The sequence below is a fragment of the Accipiter gentilis genome, chromosome 14 (genome assembly GCF_929443795.1).
Source record: "Accipiter gentilis chromosome 14, bAccGen1.1, whole genome shotgun sequence".
Classification (NCBI taxonomy): Eukaryota; Metazoa; Chordata; class Aves; order Accipitriformes; family Accipitridae; genus Astur; species Astur gentilis.
The window spans coordinates 31,673,866-31,690,809 of record NC_064893.1 but is presented as its reverse complement, the minus strand read 5'-3'; the positions used below and the strand labels follow the sequence as shown (position 1 = coordinate 31,690,809).

The 16,944-nt window shown below is 51.1% G+C and overlaps 1 protein-coding gene across 6 annotated transcripts in view; it reads left to right on the top strand.

Moving 5' to 3' along the window:
* Positions 1–1,965: 1,965 nt before the first annotated feature.
* Positions 1,966–16,944, top strand: part of KCNQ2 (potassium voltage-gated channel subfamily Q member 2) — a 77,201-nt gene continuing 62,222 nt past the window's right edge. For all 6 annotated transcript variants that reach the window (XM_049816579.1, XM_049816577.1, XM_049816580.1 and 3 more), the window contains exon 1: positions 1,966–2,261. In XM_049816579.1, coding sequence (XP_049672536.1) covers positions 1,966–2,261 — 296 coding nt within the window. The remainder of the gene's footprint in view (positions 2,262–16,944) is intronic.

The following is a 16,944-nucleotide window of genomic DNA, read 5'->3' as shown; positions in this document are numbered from 1 at the left end:
AATTGAAAATTGCTTCCTCTGTTTGTTGTTGGCCTTTTTGTGGAGGGGGATATTTCCTGCTTTTGGACTGCGTCGCTGGATCTATAATAATGCACTTTGTACATTAGTGCCAGGCACATTTGTAATTGGCTACCCTATTAAAGAACACTAATGATCTTACAAGTGTTCACAAATAATGAATAGAATGTCCCCTCATTGAATTGAGTAATTTATTCACTGACATACTTGCAGATCTGTTTTTCCCGTATTTAACGCAGCTTTAGTTTTCTGCCTGCCTTGCAGAGATGACTTGTCTTTTAGCCGTGTGTTGGAGAGAATATGGGTCACAGGAAACATACTGTTCATAAAAATGTAGGGCTGCTCCACACTGGCTCTTCTCTTAATGTACATGGTGGGATTTGGAAAGTAAGCAGCAGTTTTAGTCTCAATTCTCCTCTTGTCCATTAGTTGTGGCTGGGATTCTCCTGAGGCATAAGGAGAGGACCAAAAAGCTGGCACTTGGGAAATGCACTCCGGAAGGTTATGTTGATTTTTTTCATTTAAATATGGACTTCAGGAAAAGCACGTCAACAATATGGAGCGGCTGGATTGGTTTTCCAACAGCTGCCCCTGGCTAGAGAGGAGACTGAAACACAGCCCTGCTGGTTGTTCCTGCAGCCATGAAACTTTGGGCAACCATTTTTCTGCTTCCTACTAGAGGTACTTTGTGTTGAAAGAAGCAGCTCATCTGAGCTTGCAATTTTATTTACCTAAAAAACCCCTTGTCCTAAAGCCTTGTTTACTTATGGGGCACATGCAGAAGTGTGCAGTTCGCAGATCATCCATGACTCGTTGGGTTGCGAGGCGTAGAAAATTCACCGCAGTAGGAGTTGATGGTCCTGGGTTTTATTTTGTTTGGTTGCAGGTCTTCCCGTTGCACTACCACGACCCTTTTCCGTGGAGGATAATTGTGTGGGCAGATACCTCGCCTTACCTCAGGCTTCTGCAGCCTACCTGTCTTCTCCTGAGTCTTGTGAAGGTGTGTCAGGAGGAATATTCCTTGGGGCAGAAGCCAGCCATGGTGTATGGGGGGGAAAACGGTGATCCTGGACCGTAACCAACAGGTTGTGTTAAAGAGCTGATTTGGGTCTGCACATCTGGAGATGGATTTCCTAGGAGCTTGGGCTCTGTGCGGCTTGGTGGCCGCATCACGGTGGAGTTTCAGTGTGTGGGGTAGGATGAATTTGGGCTTCCAAGTCTTGAGAGGGCAGGTTGGACCTCGGGGAAGGGTGAACAAAGGGAATGGCTTTGCACAAGCGAGGGTGTGGGGAGGTTAGGCAGCTCTGGTGGCTGAGCGGGCATGTGGAGGACTTGGGTCCTTCCTGTGAACATGCGGCAATGGCTGGGACCGTGTCGAAAGCCACGGGGATGGGCATCCCATCGCCGGCTGGTGCCCAGCCCTTCTATGGGGTTCGGTGATTTAGTGGGGGATGCCAGAGCCCGATTTTTGAGAGGTGACACTAGAACCTCGCTCGGAGGGATAGGGAAAAGATGTCAGCCCCTGCTTTGAGAGAGGAATGCCGGAGCCTGCTTTGGGGGGGACAACGCCAGATCCTGATTTCTTTTTTTTTTTTTTGGGGGGGTGGGGGGGAAGGCTGGAGAAGCCAGAACCAGCTTTTTCCTTTCCTTTGGGCTGGAGGAGGAGGGGGAGGGAGTGGAGAACTTGCCGTTAGGAAGGGGATGCCGAGGAAGGCCAAGGGTTAAGGGGGAGGAGGGCGGCAGGCGGGGCCGCGCTGGCGGAGCAGAATCGCAGCCGGTTCCTGCGGCTTCGCCTGCGCCGGGCGCGGAGCAGCGGCGGGGAGCGCGGGCGGAGCCCCCCGCCGGCCCCGGCCCCTCCGCCATCCCCCCCCTTTCCCCTTTCCCCCCTCACCCTTTCCCCCCTTACCCCCCCTTTCCCCTTCTCCCTTCCCCCCCCGGGTCGCCACCATGGTGCAAAAATCCCGTAACGGAGGCGTTTACCCCGGGCCCGCCGCTGAGAAGAAGCTGAAGGTGGGCTTCGTGGGCTTGGATCCGGGAGCCCCGGACTCCAGCCGGGATGGAGCTTTGCTCATCGCCGGCTCCGAAAGCACCAAACGGGGCAGCATCCTCAGTAAACCCCGCTCCGGGGTATCGGGCAGCGGCAAACCCCCGAAAAGGAATGCTTTTTACCGCAAGCTGCAGAATTTTCTCTACAATGTGCTGGAGAGACCGCGGGGCTGGGCTTTCATTTACCACGCATACGTGTGAGTATAAAGGGGGGGGGTGTGGGGGGGCAAACCCGACGAGAAAGACACCTCCCCACCCACCTTATTCGGATCTGCCCCCAGCCCCCCAAAAAATGCATGCCGAGGAGGAAGGATGCTCCGGGTGCAGGGAGGGGATGCCGGGTACCAGCGCTGCCCGGGGAGCTCCGGGGGGGGACGCTGTGGGGTAGAGAAGGGAGGTTGAGACCCCCCCCACACACACCACCACGACCACCACTCCCCCCCCCCCCCCAACCGGGTCTCCGCTGCATCCCTCGCCCTGACCCAGTGGGTGCCCGGGGATGGGGTGCGTGGGGATGCCGGGTGGGGAAGGGAATCTGGGCTTGGGGGGGTGATGGTGGGGGGGGGGTGGGTGGGGAGAAGCTGCAGAGCTGGGGGGGGGGGGAATTTCTCCGGAGAGGTGCGATGCACCGGTCCCCTGTGTGCCCCCCCCCCACCCGCTGCTGCGGGAGTGATGGGTGGTAGGGACTGTTCCTCCGTCTTGCTTGAAATCACCATAGCAATGCTGGGAGCTGAGGAACAAAAAAGCTCTGCTCAGGCACTGTCTCTCCTTCCCTCCTCCCTCTAAAACCCTTTTTCTCCCCCAGCCCCATCTTTGCCTGCTGTGGGGCTGCAAAGGGTTTGGGGCCAGGGGTTGGTTTTGTGGCTCTGCGCTGGGTTTTGGAGGTATTTCTTGTCGTCCCCCCACCCCCCCCCCCCCCCCCCCAGCTGGGAAGTGGCTGTGTTGGAGATGTGTCTAGAAAGAAATGCTAATCAGGGTCTGAGGCTTCCAGACTGCACAGCGATGGAGCGGTAAACAAAGGAGCAGTCCCAGGGTATACATTTTCCCTCTGCCACCCCTATTTTTTTAGCCAGAAATGGCCACATCTGACCCACCGTTTGGCAGAAAGATGGCCATATCTGAAGGCATTGCTGCATAGGGAAGAGCAGATGACTTCCCGTTGTTCAGAAGATCGCAAAGGGAGGGCCAAGATAAATTGCTGTGTTACTGCAACTCCCTTCCCTCTGGGACTTTCCACAGTCCCACCAGGCTCTTCTGCAGGCCTGGGCTCAGGCTGGGTTGCTCGTTCCCTTGGTCCCGATGTGTTGGGGTTTTTTTGTGTATTTTTCAGCCTGGTTAGGGCCTTTGGCAGCCCTGGCAAGAAGATTTTTTTGGGGCCTTTTGTGTGGTTTTTTTTTTTTTTTCCCCCCCTCCATCCTTTTGCTGTTACGCTATTCTCAGATAAAGGTGTTGGGCTATGCTTTCTGGTCCTCAGCCATTTTGTACGTTGAGGCCTTCCAGGGAGATGTTGGTGAGTCCAGCCAGAGGTGAAATGCTGGCTGGGTGGAAGCGGGAGCTTTGTCGTGCGCTGCAGCGAGTTGGGGTCTTTGCGGGGAGCTCGTCCCCCCGGGGAAACGGGAGAGGAGAGGAGGGAGCATCTCTGGAGCTCAGCTGCAGCGACGAAGAGGAGTGTGAAGTCCAGCGCTGGGAGTCCTGAGCATCTTCCACGCTCAGGGCCATCCTCTGGAGTTGTGGGTGGTTTGGTGTCGCAAAATCCTCCAGAATCGTGTGGAGGGGCCGAGCGTTCACGTTGCGAGCTGGGTGCTTGCCTGCGTGGGTGCCGAGGACGGGGGGGATGTTGTGTGCAGCGTGTGCTGTTAAATCCGGGTGAGACCCCAGCTTGGGGGCACTGGGGTGACAGCGACAGAGATGGAAGGGGCTGAAAACCAAACGGCAAGCGGCAGGGCTAGCCCTGACTGTGAAGGCTTTAGAAGCTTCTTTGGCTTCTTCAGCTGCTCTGTCTTAACTTCTGACCCGTTTGGCTCTCTGCGGTGGCTTTTGCTTGGGCAGCCGGTAATCCTCACGGAGCAGGAGCGGGGGCATCCCAAACTGACCTCCTGCCAGGGCTCACTTTCCCGCAGATGCCCTGTCCCCAGTGCCAGGCGGGGGTACCCTTTGGGTCTCGCTGTATATCTATATGCGCATATATATATGTATAGCTGCATCCCAGCCCAAGCAGCTGCATTTCTCCTGGGCTCGTGACTCCGTTTGTACCTGCTGTGACTCCACATGGAGCCGTGCCCTCCGATTAGAAACTGCCGGTTTGGGATGTGCTGGGAACTGGGTGGCCTCCCTTAAATCACCTTGGGATGGATGCCCAAGCAGCCGGGAGATGTAACCACTGCGAAACTATCCTCTGACCCCCCCACCCGTGTGTCCGTCGGGAAATGGAGGCTGAATTCAGGGCTGAGGTGGTAATTGCACCAGTGTCTGTGAAGCATCAGGGCTAGAATTAATTTTTTACGGTGTATCGGGAAGTTGTATGGACTCCAGTATTCCGAACTATACGTCTGATAGGTTTAGCCTTGGCAGTTTGCTAATACATTATTTAAAGAGCTGAAGGATGTGGTAAACATCATACAAAGTCACCAGAAGTCCATGCACCAGTTATAGCCCTTTGCTGCCTGGGTGAGCCTGGCATGGCCTGTGCTAGATCTGTATGGGTTTGAATGGGGCAGGGAAGGGCTTTCCTGGCTTTCTCTAACTAGAAGTCTGTAATCCAGATAGGCAAGACAGATAAAAAGCTTAGTGGCTGCTTATTCAGAGATATGGGAGGCTGAAGAGACTGGCTCAAGGTCATAAAGTTTGTATGGGATTGCTGGAGCCACCCCCTGATGTCCCGATGGCCGGCGCAGTGCCTTACCTGGGCTATTGGGGTCACGCCGTCTCCTCCTGCCCAAACCCCCATTTTGTGCCAAAACCTCGAGCACAAAAGCACCTTTTTAGCCTTCGTGCTGCAGGAGTGGGAATCCTGAAGAAGGCTGTGGCTGAGGGAGCCCTGTCCTGCTGCTGTCTCGGGCTGGGCACCGCTCAGCCCCTCCACCCCTGACCCCATCTGCCAGCACCCCTATTTCTCTTCTCCCGCTACTCACAGGGACTTTCTTGCATGAAGATTTAGGGCCTATTTCCAGTGTGAATGAGTTTGTAACCCTGCAAGGTTGGGTTTTGGCTTATAGAGATGCTTATAGACCCAGCTGCATTTCTAGGTGTGGAGCTGCTCCGGGGCTGCTGTGCTGTTCAGGCAGCCTCCCTGCACCCAAATGCCAAGACGCAAACTATTGAGACTCTTCCAGCACGGAGATGTTTTAATAAATACAAGAGGTGCATCTGTGTAAGTACCTCTGATAAATGCCTATCTGCAGAGGCCCATCTCCCAGGCTGGTATTGCACTGGGCGATTGATGCACTGCCTTGAGAAGCCCGTGCAAGTTGCATTTATTTCCAGTGCTGCATCCTAGATCCAATCCATCTGATTTCTTTTCCCACCTCTTCTTCCTCTTGTCGCTCATTCCTCTTTGCACCATTTCATGCATAAGAAACCAGGAAAAGTCAGAGCAGCCCCCAGCCCCAAACTCAGTAACGTGGTCTCATCTCAGATGTTGCCTCTGTAAAAGCGCTATTACCTTTGTGAGCAAAAGCACCATGTTATATTTCTGTGTTGTGATTCATTTTTTATACTTCATAGCTCTTCCTACCCTGACACAACTGGGTGACCTGCTCATGGGAGCTGTGTGTGTATACAGATCATCTATAATATATATATATATTTTGCACAGCCCCATGGACAGCTGAGCCTGGTGGGTCCCATTTTTGAGTGTGGCTGGAGGTGAACTCTGGCTCTTGGAGGGCTGAACCTCCCCTATCCCTCATCTTCTCCCAGTATTTCTCTCAGCATTTTTCTTCCCCCACTCCCCTCCTCCTTTTTTTTTTTTTTTTTGACAGAACCTTAGCAGTGCAGCACGTGGCCTCATTCTGTTCAAGGTTGAACTGAAACTTGAAAAGTTGAGCTGTGTCTAAATAGCAGGCCAGGCTTTTTGAGGGATGCAGCAGCACTTAGATCTTGAGGTAGTTCTCTGCACAGGGAGACATTTTGCTTCTGAAATTTCTCCGCTTTATTTCTTGCAATAATTTAAATATTTTATTATCCTCTAGTCCTTTTACCTTGGTTATTGTAACCCGTCCTGTGCTCAGCAGTGCTGGGTTTGAAGGGCTGGGATTCTTGAAAGTGGTTTTTGTCCCTACCTGCCATCTTATTTCAGGAGGGATTGCTGTGTTCTGCGCCAGCATAAGTTCCTTGCACTGAGCATCCCTGTAGCCTGATGTGTCTGGAGACATTTCGCAATCTCCTGGGGCGAGCTGCTTATGTTTGGTCTCTGAGCCGAAGAGGTGGGGGGCTGGATTTGGGGCAGTAGCAAGAAAACAGCCTGTATTCTAAGAGACTTTTAAAGCTGTGTGCTCAGGACCAATGCAATTCTTACATTTCCTACTTTGAATTTACAACCTCAATGCGTCTTTTTAACTGCGTTAAAAATAGTTTGGGTGCATTTTTTATCCGCATACTGTGCACCATACATTCAGTTAATTAAGCAAGTGCATGGACTTAAATTATAACAAGGAAGAACATTTCCTCCCTGTCTAATTCTATTAAAATTTCCTTGTGCCATCCTCATCCCATTTGTTCTTCCCTTTTAACCCAGCCAGAAGCCACCTCTCTCTCCAGAAAGTCTCCTCTCTGCACTGCCCGCATCCTGGCATGGCCACGGCTGGCGTGGTGGGAGGATGGAGAGTTGATGCAGTTGCTTCCCTGAAGGTCCGGGCTTTCTCAGTGCAGAGGCGGCCAATTTTGTGACTCCCTTCGCTCCTCAGGGACTGATGAAAAAATGGTTATTTCATATAGATCTATTCCCAGATAATCTTTTTGCATCAGATTGAATGACTCTGGGAACGCCCAGCCATTTTTCTGCTGCCTGGGTGGGGTTTTTAGGCAGCGCTCATGTTTTGTTTTGTTTTCCACTTACATTTTTTCATACTAGTTTTACGGCATTTGCTAATTAGGGGTAAATTCACTTTGACAGTCTCGTTTATCCACTCCCAGGCACCGAGGGGTGGTGGTTCATGGCAAGCCCTCACCCCCAGACAGGGATATTGCTGACGGGTACGATGCCACCAAAGTCAGCCCATCCACCAGTGATGTGCAGGGATCTCCTGGCTTCTCCTCCCCACCTCCTAGTCGAGTATGTGGGATGAAGGGGCCAATACAGATCTGCCATATGTGCCAAGTTTAACGGACCTGCTGGGCTTTGACCTCCGGTTCTGATGGCCTCGGCCGTGCGGTTGTGTCTGTCCTGGGGACCAGGGAGACCTTCACGGTGTGATGCCTCACGAGTTCCTCTCCAGCTGCTTAGTCAGAACTTGGTGGGAGCAACCTGATTTCAGTCGCTTTAATGTGTCACGTTCCAGTCGTCACATTCACCCCACACTGACATTAAGGAAATGAAAAACAAGCTGATCCTCCGGATGACCTCCTTTTTGTGCTGCAACACACCTCAACCATATGAGTCTTGCTATGGCTCTATATATTATAAGAGGGAATAAGAATAACCCCAAAAGCAAGCCCCAAATCCTATACTAAAGGGAAGATGGGCATTGCTTAAAGAGATGCAGTTAGCAAAAATGAGATTTCTTGATTTTTTTTTTTTTGCTTTATGGCAGAGGGAGGGGATGTTTGAGGTGAGACACATTGTGATTCTTGTGGTGTGAGAGGGTGAGCAGGGCAGAGGGTTTGCCTGTCAGTTAGGCATCAGTGGGGCTTACAAGGATAAAAAGCACCTAAGTTTGGCATTTGACTTCTGGGATTTAAGCAGCAAACACTTAGCTCTGCATAATCCCTTTTAAGGTAGCCCAAATGCTTAGCTGGTTTCTTAGTTCTTGAGGGACAGATTCCTCTTGAAATTGTGGTGGCAGGGAGATGTGCCAGTCCCTTTCTATGCTATGTAATCTGTAGAGTAGATACAGGAGAGCTGAGAGAGATGGAAAGTGGTTCCTGTAAAGGATTAAACTTTGTCTATGGCATGCTTCTCGGGCAAACCTGAGCCTGTCTCTGTTGGTGTGATATCCCTGGTTCCCAATGCATCAAAGCAAGAGGAGGTCTCCAACACGGAGATGTGCATTGCTGCAGAATAATGCAATGGCTTTTAGCCCCCAGTGGTCAAAAAGCAACCACATTGCAAAACCAGGTTACCGTGGTGGTCTAAACTGAGTTTCATGAATGTATTTAGAGGAGAGCTGTGTTGCAAGGTAACTTGACCAGTGAGCATGCAACGGCAAAACCAGGTAGTGCAGAAGGACACTGGGCACAGCGGTTTGGCCGATGCAGCTGGGTCCTTCACCATCAGATGTTTAAATGGCTCCTAATCGAGTTGCAAGCCAAAACCACTTGGGCTACTCTGACACTCACCTATGGCAAAAGGTAGCCCCGCCAGGACTGGAGGAGTAGGTCTTTAAATGTAGTCCCTTGGTGGATGTGCCCATTGACCCAGATTAAAAGAAAAAGGTCGTGGGGTTTTTTCCCCCCAGTAAGAACAAGTTGTGTGATCCTTGATCTTACTTGATCAGCTCACTGAAGCTGCGAGTCACCTCAGCTGCCCATGCGGTTCTCCTGGCCTTATCCTGGATCAACTGCGAATGCGGCCTCCTATGACACTTAGATTGAAGGTGGTTTGGGTGTCGTGCATTTATTCTAAAGCACTGAATTAATTACATATAGTGTTGTTTGGGGAGTATCTCGCACGAGTCACTGGCTGGGATGGCGAGAGGTGCTTTATGACAGCCCCAGGGCTTCTTGACTGTCTAACTGCCAATAAATGAGGGAAACTGGAGCATTCCTCCAGAACTCTCTCTGGCCTGTCTTTGGCATAGCTTCGGACTCTTAACATGTTTTTTAGATGTGTGGAAAGCTTTGGTGTCTGTAAGCGTCCACCCAGTGACTTTTTTTTGAGCGGATTGGATGTCAAAGGGCAGCCTTTTCCAAGGTGTGGGGAGCAGAAGACCTGCGAGATCTTCTCGCCTCTTGCGCTTGCTGCTGTAGGGAGGTGATTTAAAGCTCCATCAGAGTCGCTTGGATTGCCGGGTGCAGCAGCAGCCTTGGCTTTGCAAGCCTTGTGACTGAGCAGTCACTTGATTTGTTTCAGAATGTGCAATGTCCAGACATTGCAGGTGCAGTGGGCTTTCAGCTTGAATCTGGCGATGCCCAGGTACCTGCTGGGTTCCTTGCAAAAATCCCATAGGAGCCTCAGTGTAGGCTTTAGTGGGCAGGTCTGCCTTCTGGAGGTGCCCATGTCTCTCTGACAGAAGGAACGTAAGTTCCCTTGCATGCCTTAGGTGCAAGCTGGGTGGGATGAGTCTGGACAACGAGAGGAGAAGACAGAGCCTGGCACAATTTCAAACCGAAAACTGGAGTGAGTTGAGGCATCTCCCACCTCCTGCCACAGCCTGTAGGAACTGGGATGTTCAGAGCCAGAATTTACACCGTGGACACCCTGCCAGGTAATGTCAAGGTGAGAGATGGGGCTGATCCACATTGAAATGGGATGACCGGGATCTGAGATCCACGTTGACTCAGGTGTATTTGAGGAGCGGTTTCGAGAAAGGAACCTTTATAGCAAATTCTGATCAAATCTTGTGGACCTGCAACCCAAGACCCAGGGGAAATCAGAAGGTAATCAAGCTTTATTAATACTAATTATAGTTCCTAAGCAGCTACAGTTGTGTTCAGGCTCTTGGAGGGGAGTGCCCAGTGGTCAGTCTTCTTCATTTGGAGATCCTCCTTGTAATGCCTCCCCTGGGATGGTGGGACAGGGCAAAGAAATGAGAGGACAGGCATGGCCAGAGGGAACGACTGCCCCTGCTTGGGTCAGGAGGTGACCGCTTTCCATCTGAGGATCCTGGGAGTCTATCGTGGCTGGCACTTGGTCTCTTCAGGGCAAGATTGAAAGAGGCAGAGATTTTTGCCTTCCGGAGGGTATTTCCCAGGGATTTGCAAATGCCTCATTTGTAAACAAGCCCTGGTCTGCCTGGAAGTCCTGCTTTCTCGTTTAGAGCTCTGCCAGCCCGGGGAGGTGAGTGTCAAAGCAAAATTCGGCTGGGGCGATAGCTGAGCTGCTGTCGCACACCGCAATGGATGAGCGCAGCAGGGCAGGCAATCCTAAAGCAGCTTCCACAGATATGCTGTCACTCTCTATAAAGTTATTATGATGCCCAGGAAAAAAAGAAGCTAGCAGAAATCCTGACTCAAAGGTGACTCACGTACACCTCTTCTCCGTCTCTTGCGTGAATGCAATAGCTCATGTCTGGGTACCCGCTGTGCGTGTTCGCTGCACCTTTGGTTTGATATGGTTGGAAAAACTAATACGCGGTGCGAAAGAAAAAGAAAAACTTCAGTCAAATAACAGTTAAAATGAATACCAAGGGGAAAACAACACTCCATTAATGTTATAGCATTGTGCAAGCACCCCTAATGGAAATAGAAGTCTACAAGCTTCTGTTCTGTACATCAAGCCAAAAAGAGCCAGTCCCTGCTGTAAGGACTTATTATATTGAACAGACAAGACAGATGAAAGGCATAAAGGAGTTGTTGGGAGACTGCTGGTAAATGTTATCTTTGTTCCACTTTTTAACAGTATTTTCCCGGCTTCTTATTTGCTTTTGAATTGGCGGGTTGGTTTCTGTTCATGGGTTTGCAAAATAAAGTGGGGTTGCCTTTGGCTGGAGCAGACTGTCAGAGACGTGAGCCAGCCTATCGTCGTGGGAAATCCCATAGTCTGAGGACCTCAGCAGAGTTAACTTTGGGCTGGGAGGATGAAGGCACATCTTCCCCGGGACATGGATCACCCATACTGGGGCAGTTTGCTGTGGTCTTGCTGTTCATTACGAAGGCAGCACGTAGAGGGCTGTGAATTGGGCTTATCAGCTTTCTCGCTGCTCGAGTGTTATATGTGGCAGCAAAATGGCAGCACTGGGAGACTTTCTCCTGCGTGTTTATGGGCTTTTGCACTCCTCAGAGTCTCGAACTGGCCATTAATTGAGTTTGTGCTTGCTCGGAGGTTCGTTAACTGATCTGAAGAATGTAATAAGGGATGGAAGAGCACTCCGTCTTTCGCTCAAGAGAAGAGCAAAGGAGTTAAATATAAATATCTGTATATTATAGCTGGACAAACAGGGAGCGAGGCTGTGTTGCCTCCTGCCACTTCAAGCCGTGTGGTGGTTAAGCCTGAGTGCTTCCAGGAGGGGCAGTGAAAAACAAAACCTCCCCCCAGTAATCGGGACTACTCATTGCTCTTGAAGCATGTAGGCTGCACAATGGGCTCAGGCTGGTGTGGCCATTGATTCAGTGTTGAACATTGGTTTAATAACGTGTTTATTCATCCTTCCTCCTCTTCTGTGTCTGGCAAGGCTGGAAATACCATGTCTTGTCTAGTTAACCTCTTGCTGGGCCTTGCTCCAAGTTTCCTGGGATTTATTAGCAATGATTTGTGCTTTAAGGACTAGTGAGATTCCTGAGTCATCTTCTTAGGCAGGGAGCTATTTATTTCAGTGTGTGTGTGTGTTACACTCCCTGGGAGTGGGTGTCTCTCTTCCGCTTTTGGATCCTGCCCTGACTCTATATAAAGACTCCAGCCTTGAATGAGCAGCAAAACCAACCCTCAAACTGGCTCCATCGTTTGGAAGCTTTGTGCTGCTGATCCCATCTCTCCTGGCTGAAGGAGCATGGCTATTTGGAGCATGGGTAGGAATTTGCATGGGATGTTTGTCCATCTCGGGGTTGCATAGCTGCTAGGACAGCTCGTAGGGACGCAGCGTACCGTGTGTCCACGTCCAGGAGCAAGTCTTGCTCTACAGCGGCTCACGATCAAGGAGGAAATGTGACTTGTACCTTCTTTTCTCCCCTGAAGTTGATTTGCTGATGCTGTTAGGTTTTCGGTTGGTGGCATTTTTCTCATTTAGGAGAGATGAGATATTTGAGTGGCTGTAATTCTTTGTTGGTATCGGAGCGGAGACTGGAGGTGCCATGGGCAAACGCAGATGGGCTCCTCTAAGATGTTGCCAGTGCAGGAGCTGCCAGGTTTGGAGGAATTTCATGGTGTCAATTCTCCTGGGATGGCCCTTTTCAGAGACATCCCATGCTTGCTTGGTGGCCTTGCAGGGAGCTGCCTCGCTGCATGTGAGTTTGGGGGTGCAAGGAGAGCCCCTCACGTAACAGCTCTCTGGGGAGCTGCAAAGAAGCCAGCGTGCTAAGGGCAATGTTCATCCAAAAGCTGACTTTACACCCAATTAAGCATCACCCTGAGCCAGAGGGACAAGTCCTCATGTCATTATGTCTTGAACTAAATTGCTGGCACTTCATGGGGGCTCTGTCTCCACAGCCTGAGGGACTGAGGCATTTAATCCGTATCAGCACAAAAGAGATTTTGTTAATGTGACCTTGTGGTTTGGTCCTTGTGGCTACTGGATGCACATCGCTGTGGTTGGCTTTTTCTTAGTTATGGCTATTCCTGTAAGGAAGGAAAAAGACTTAGAGAAAAGCAGAATTTCCTGAGCTCTTTCTCTGATTTGTCAAGCATGACATGCAGTCACGGAATTTTGCACTGAACTTTTCTTCTTTTCCATGTTTTTGCTTTAACATGTAGATGTTTTTAATGCTGTTCTTATTTAGCGGCTTCTCTCTTATCATACCAGCTAATAGGCAGTAGGAAGAATTTCTGCATTGACCTTTTGCTGCTGCTGTTTTTCTTTTCCGCAACAGAAATCAAATATAATTTGAAACCACCTCTGAGCTGCCCCTCCAGGGCCTGAGCCTTCACTCCCCCTGCTGTACTTTTGTGGGTGATGGGAGCGTCTTGAGTCGTGCGAAGTGGCACAGATCGAGCTGCTGAGGTTTAGTCTGTGAATCAGAAGATCTCACATCTGAGCCCAGGAAAAATAATACCATGTAGGTCTGAAACTTGGTTTTCAGTTGGCATTGGATTAACCTGCCTTAGTACGGGGAAAGCGAATTGAAGTTGAGTATAGGGAAAGGTGATGAAAGTGCCTGAATAAGACAGGTGAATGGGACTCTAAAGTTCTCTGTCCCACTGTTTCTACCAGGAGATAGAGATGTAGACGTCTACAAGTAGGCGAGACCTATCCCAGCTTCAGGTCTCCACCCTGTGCTTTGGAACAGCCACATCTGGGAGACCTGCTAGTAGCACAGGGCTCGATGTCTCCTGGGCTTCATCCACCCCTACGCAACAACTAGGGCACCTGGGAAGCACCTCCATCGAATTTGCCATTTTCCTCCCCTTTTTGCAAACGCTCTGCAGAGCAAATAAGCCTGCTGTGGGTGTGTGCTCGATGGAGAGCAACCTGCCCAAGCCCCAGCTCCCTGCAGAGAAATGGGCTGAACCTCCAAAACGAGTTCCAGTCCTACCTAGCCTTGCTCTTTTGGCCCTTCTCCACATGGGAGCAGATGGCTATTAAAAATCCCAGAGAAATTCATTAAGTTAATGGATTGCCAGCCCCCATCTGTGGCTGGGGAGGCCCATCTACCCTGCAGCCATATCCCCGTGGGATGTGAGTCGGGATGAAGAGCCGGAGCCAAGCCTGACCCTGCGATGGCATTCCCTGCCGGCTGCAGTGGGCGGGTGGGATGTACACCCCACCCGTGAAACACAGGGGCTGTTAGAGCAGCCCAGGAAGGTCGCACAGACGTGTTGGGGCAGCTTACTTATTTTTCATTTGCTAAAAGCACAGCAGAAATTAAGATTAATTAACCCCCCCCCCCCCGCCCTGCTTCTTGCTCTTTGCTGTTTCTAGGGAAGACTGAAAAACTGTGCTAGAGAGGAAGCTAAATTCTGAGCATCCTTTCATGAATGCAGCATACGGCTCCCATGGGACTGCAGGGAAAGGCCCTGTAATTACTGGGAACGTCCTGTGAGCCTGAGTTACACAACCAGGATGGAGAGCTGCTCCTCCTTTGGTTTAGCAGCAGGCTGATGATGCTGTAACTCAAAATACTACCTGGCTATTATCCATTCATTGCTTTTTATCACTGTCGGTGTCCTCGACGTACAGCACAGACCACTCGCGAGGCTCCGAGCCAAGAAGGAGGTAGGAAGGAGCGCTCAGGATCATAAAAGGGCCATTTGATATTTACGGTGCCTGGTGACATAATTCCCAGGCAGCCCGAGCATATCTCGGAGCCGGCTGACGAGTCGCCGGGGAGATCTTGCTCCGATGCCACCGAGTGAAGGTGACTCCTTCCTAGCTCTGGCAGGAGCAGGATGCCCTGATGGAGAATTCGTGCTGCGGCGTCTACTCGCCGGCTTTGCGCCGGCTGCTGCCACCTGGGTTAAGAGCCAGGTTAGCAGCCAGGAAAAGGGATTTAGGACTGTAGCAACTGCCTTGAGGTGTCATACGGGGGAGGACTAACACCTTGGCTGCGGTGTTGGGCATGCCCTGGTGTCGTGTGCTGGAGGACGTTGCTCCTGTGTGCTCCCGGGTGGCTTCGTGCTGTCACTTAAGATGCTGGTGCTGGCTCTGGTCCACGCGAGCCTTGGTTGCTTGGTGTGCTTTGCAGTGTTTTTGTGCCAGGCTTTATTCTACTCTAGAAGGATTTATTCGTTGCTGAGGGCCATGGGCACGCCTTGAGCTATGCGTGGGCTTAACCTCAGCTGTCCCCCTGTGTGCTGGGGGGGAATCGTTACGCCCGTTTTCCAGTTTGGGAGACGAGGTACGGAGGAATTCGGTGACATGGGATGCCTGCGGCATAATCCAGCATCCCTGCTCCCCATGCTGGAACCCTACCCTCTCCCTCCTCCAACAGGAATAATCATTTCCCAGACAGACAAGGAGACTTCAGCACGTATCATTGTCCCGTCAGGCCTTCCTAGGTTTGAATTATTAAATATTGTCTCTGATCTCCATTATAAAGGCTGTTAGAGCAGAGCTACTTATCAGAATAGAAAATACTGCATTTCTGTACTTTAACAGTTGGCTTCATCTGCTTGTGGGATTTACAATAAATGAGAAGACTTAAAAAAAAAAGGCAAAAAAAAAAGTCATGAGAGGCTGAGATTGGAAGTAAATATAGAGAAGTAACATCTTTGCAAGAGGTTGTCCAGTTTTCTGTCCCAGTATGCATGTGGTCACTGGTCTGTATCTTCTGTCTAAAACAAAATCACATGTAAATTCATTAGCATTAATAGGCTGGAGGGCATTTGCTGCTGTGGTTTCCACAATGCCGGATTACAGATTGTGCTCTGGGGATGCCCCTTCCCACACCCCCATCGTTGTCTCCTCCATCAGCCGGCAGAGACCCCGACAAACCAACCTGGCTATGTTTCTGAGCAGTGACTATACGTTCAGCTTGGAGTAACGAGAAGGTACAGATGCAGAGAAGGAGACCCGGGGCCAGCTGCAGACTCCAGCCAGCTGCTGAGCTCCGTGATGGGTTTATCGTTATTTCCGTGAGCCTGAAGCCCTGGCTGCAGATTGCCATAATTTCCAAGGTCAGATTCTTGCTTGCTACTTGTAAGAAATTGGGTGGTACCTGCTGCTTTGCAAGAGACTGGATTTGAGCAGCGGTAACCCAGGCCGTGGTCCTGCTGTTGATTATTCCCTTGCTGTAAAAGTGCCTTGCCCCACAGCTGGGCACATCTGTGCCTGGCCAGGCACTGTCTATACCATGCACCTGCAGCATCCCTGAGCGGAGCTGCTTGATATGACCCAGGCAGGTGATCCCCTGTTTTTCCCAGGGTATAAACCGTGGAAACTGGCTTGAGAGTGAGCTGGAAGCAGGGTCTCCCTGCTGTCAGGCTGGGTCTGATTTTCTCTGGATCCCGTGGGAGAGGCACCGTTCCCTTCTCCCGCTCCTGAGTTAAGCTGCGACAGCTCTCCCAGGCAGCAGTACGGCACGATGCTGCAGGGCTGGGGGAGCTGCCGGGGGACTTGGATCGTGCCTGAGAAAAGGGGGTTAAAAGCAGGTTTTTTGCAAGCCTTTGCCTGCCATTTTAAATGGGAAAGATGTTTCCCTGGCAACGAGATGGATGCTTCCCAGCAGAGCATATGGCTTCCATCGACTTTGATTTACCGGCGTGTTGAAATGGCAGCTAGATAATTCTCTCTTCAGCTTTAATGTGTCCATGCCCCGTGTCCCTGTTACTTACAAGCTTTAAAAAAACCGTGGGTCCAGCCCCTGTGGCGCTGGCCTTGCTCCCGTCCCGGGGGCTGGAATTGGTGGGGTCCCATGTCGGGACTGGGTCTGGGGACCTTTGCAAAGAGGGACCCGCACAGAAGACCTGAGCATCGCCCAGAGCAAGGAGCTGCAGGGTGGGCAGGAAAACCTTGCCAGCTTCTGCTGCCTTTCACCAGCCGAACAGCTCCTCCTCCTCGGAGAATATAATCTGCAGCCCTCTTTTTCCTATTCTCCTCCCTGCTTTAAATCATTTTTAGATGTTTTCCACCTTTCACCACACAATCATCCGCCTCCTGCAGCTTGCTATTTATTGTTGTGTTTACTGGCACAGGGAAATAAGGAGAGGGAACAAACCTGTCATTTGCTGAGCGGGGGAACTTGGGGGAACTGGTTTCTGCGAGCTCGTGGCTCTCACGGGCTCACTGGTGTGTGCTGGCCCCGCTAAGCTTGCATGGCAGCCTGTTCCACAGGGCAAAACCAGGGTCCTCTTCTCCTTGCTGCCCATCGCCGGCTTTCCATTCTTTGGCAAATGTGATGAAAATGGGTCAGCAGGTCTAAATATTAGGTAGAGACAGCGAGGCAGCCAGACAGGGCGACTGCATGAGCCTCATT